The sequence below is a fragment of the Nyctereutes procyonoides genome, unplaced genomic scaffold (genome assembly GCF_905146905.1).
Source record: "Nyctereutes procyonoides isolate TBG_1078 unplaced genomic scaffold, NYPRO_anot_genome, whole genome shotgun sequence".
NCBI classification, from domain to species: Eukaryota; Metazoa; Chordata; class Mammalia; order Carnivora; family Canidae; genus Nyctereutes; species Nyctereutes procyonoides.
Genome location: NW_026575135.1, coordinates 13,716,057 through 13,718,392, shown reverse-complemented (window position 1 = coordinate 13,718,392; position 2,336 = coordinate 13,716,057). Strand labels below are relative to the sequence as shown.

Genomic DNA, 2,336 nt, shown 5'->3' with positions numbered 1-2,336 from the left:
GGTTCTGAAAAAAATGTACTTAATGTGGGACCAGGCTACTTAACCCCTGGCAGCTCCTTGCAACCAATCTCAAATAGTTTCAGATTAACTCTAGACTGGCCCTTGAAAAATAGATACATGTCCATCTGAGAAAAGAAAATATTCAAAATCTGTCCATTAAAACCTCAAACTTTAGTGCTGTCACCTTAAACACACTACATAAATTTTTCTTTCTGAGTCAGTCTGGAGACTTAATTATAATCAATGATATCATTATAAAAGTATTATAATTACAGACACAATGTTTTAACTATGTATTAGACACTCAGATATTTCATGTAATTTAATAATCACAACAAATTATTATTTCTTTCCCACATCACCATGTATGGATTGAGGCTCAGAGAGTCACATACACAATCAAATGACATGGTGCTAACTGTACGTGATGTCTTATTTAAGAAATTGAACCAACTTCCTTTTTAAAAGATTTCAGAATATTCATCAATAATGAGATTTATATGTGCATTTAGAACTAAGTTGTCCCTATCATTTTATTAGAGGCCTGACACTTCACAACACAATTCTTGGGGTTATCAGTAGCTTCGCCTCTGCTACTGCACGGCCCTAAAAAGTACTGAACCTCTCAGTGCTTCACTTTCATCATCAATAAGTTAAAATTGTATTCATGCCTTTCCTGATTCCCAGAGCTGAGTGAAAAATCAAAATATTGCAGGTAAAAGTGGCGTTTTAAACTAAATTATAAATTTAAATTTCCTGAAGTCATTCTTAATCTGAACTCCACAGGTGACATGGACACTTGAAGATGGGGAATTACTCAGCTGTGACTGAATTCTTTCTGGTGGGACTTTCCCAATACCCAGAGCTCCAGCTTCTTCTGTTCATGCTCTGCCTCATCATGTATGTGATAATTCTGCTGGGAAATAGCCTCCTCATCATCATCAGCATACTGGATTCTCGCCTCCACACCCCCATGTACTTCTTCCTTGGGAATCTCTCGTTCTTGGACATCTGTTACACATCCTCTTTTATTTTTATTTTTTTTTAAATTTTTATTTATTTATGATAGTCACAGAGAGAGAAAGAGAGAGAGGCAGAGACACAGGCAGAGGGAGAAGCAGGCTCCATGCACCGGGAGCCCGATGTGGGATTCGATCCCGGGTCTCCAGGATCGCGCCCTGGGCCAAAGGCAGGCGCCAAACCGCTGCGCCACCCAGGGATCCCACACATCCTCTTTTATTCCTACGATGCTCATCATATTTAGGTCTGAGAAAAAATCCATCTCCTTCATTGGCTGTGCTCTACAGATGGTTGTCTCCCTTGGGTTGGGCTGCACTGAGTGTGTCCTCCTGGCTGTGATGGCCTATGATCGGTACGTGGCCATCTGCAACCCACTGAGGTATCCCATCGTCATGAACAGGGTGCTTTATGTGCACATGGCTGCGTGGTCCTGGATCATAGGCTGTCTGAACTCCCTAGTTCAAACAGTGCTAATAATGTTGTTGCCTTTCTGTGGGAATAATGTCATTGACCATCTTACCTGTGAGTTACTGGCCCTTCTTAAACTCATATGTTCAGATATTTCCATGAATGTGCTTATTATGACGGTGGCAAGTATTCTTTTCTTAGTAATTCCCCTACTGTTAATTTTTATTTCATATGTTTTCATTCTCTCTACCATTCTGAGACTTAACTCTACTGAGGGGAGAAAGAAAGCCTTTTCAACGTGTTCAGCCCACCTCGCTGTAGTAGTTTTATTCTATGGTTCAGCCTTATTTATGTACATGAAGCCCAAGTCAAAAGACACAAAGACAATTGATGAGATCATCGGGCTGTCTTATGGAGTGGTAACCCCAATGTTGAACCCCATCATCTACAGCCTGAGGAATAAGGAAGTGAAAGAGGCTGTGAAGAAAGTCTTGAGTAGACACTTTCACTCACGGAAAATATGAAAGTGCTTAGGACATGTGAACACATTTGGGGAGAGGACATATTTTGGTAGTCAGAGATGAAGTCACAGAACTCAGTAAAAGGAGAGCATTGTGTTTGTAAAGTGAAATTCTCATTTTTACAGCAGAGAATTTCTGTGTAAACCATGTAAACCTCATGTAATATCTTTGTAGCAGTCCTAGTTATATGGAACCATGCCTCTTCGTTCCATAGAAGTCAAGATGGATGCTGTTCATGATGAATATCTGTGTATTGCCTCTGTCTCTGTGTATTGCCTCTTCTTTCTCTCCTCTTTTCTCCCTCTTCCTTCTTTTACTTTTCTTTCTTTGCTCTCTACTTTATCTTCTTTCTCAGTCTCCTCAAGGTACATATGTATATATTGTTTT

General features: G+C 39.9%; 1 protein-coding gene across 1 annotated transcript; it reads left to right on the top strand.

Moving 5' to 3' along the window:
* Positions 1-805: 805 nt before the first annotated feature.
* Positions 806-1,952, top strand: LOC129495175 (olfactory receptor 13D1-like). Its single transcript, XM_055302600.1, has 2 exons — positions 806-1,020; positions 1,229-1,952. The coding sequence occupies exons 1-2, from the start codon at positions 806-808 to the stop codon at positions 1,950-1,952; spliced, it is 939 nt and encodes a 312-aa protein (XP_055158575.1).
* The last annotated feature ends 384 nt before the right edge of the window (positions 1,953-2,336 follow it).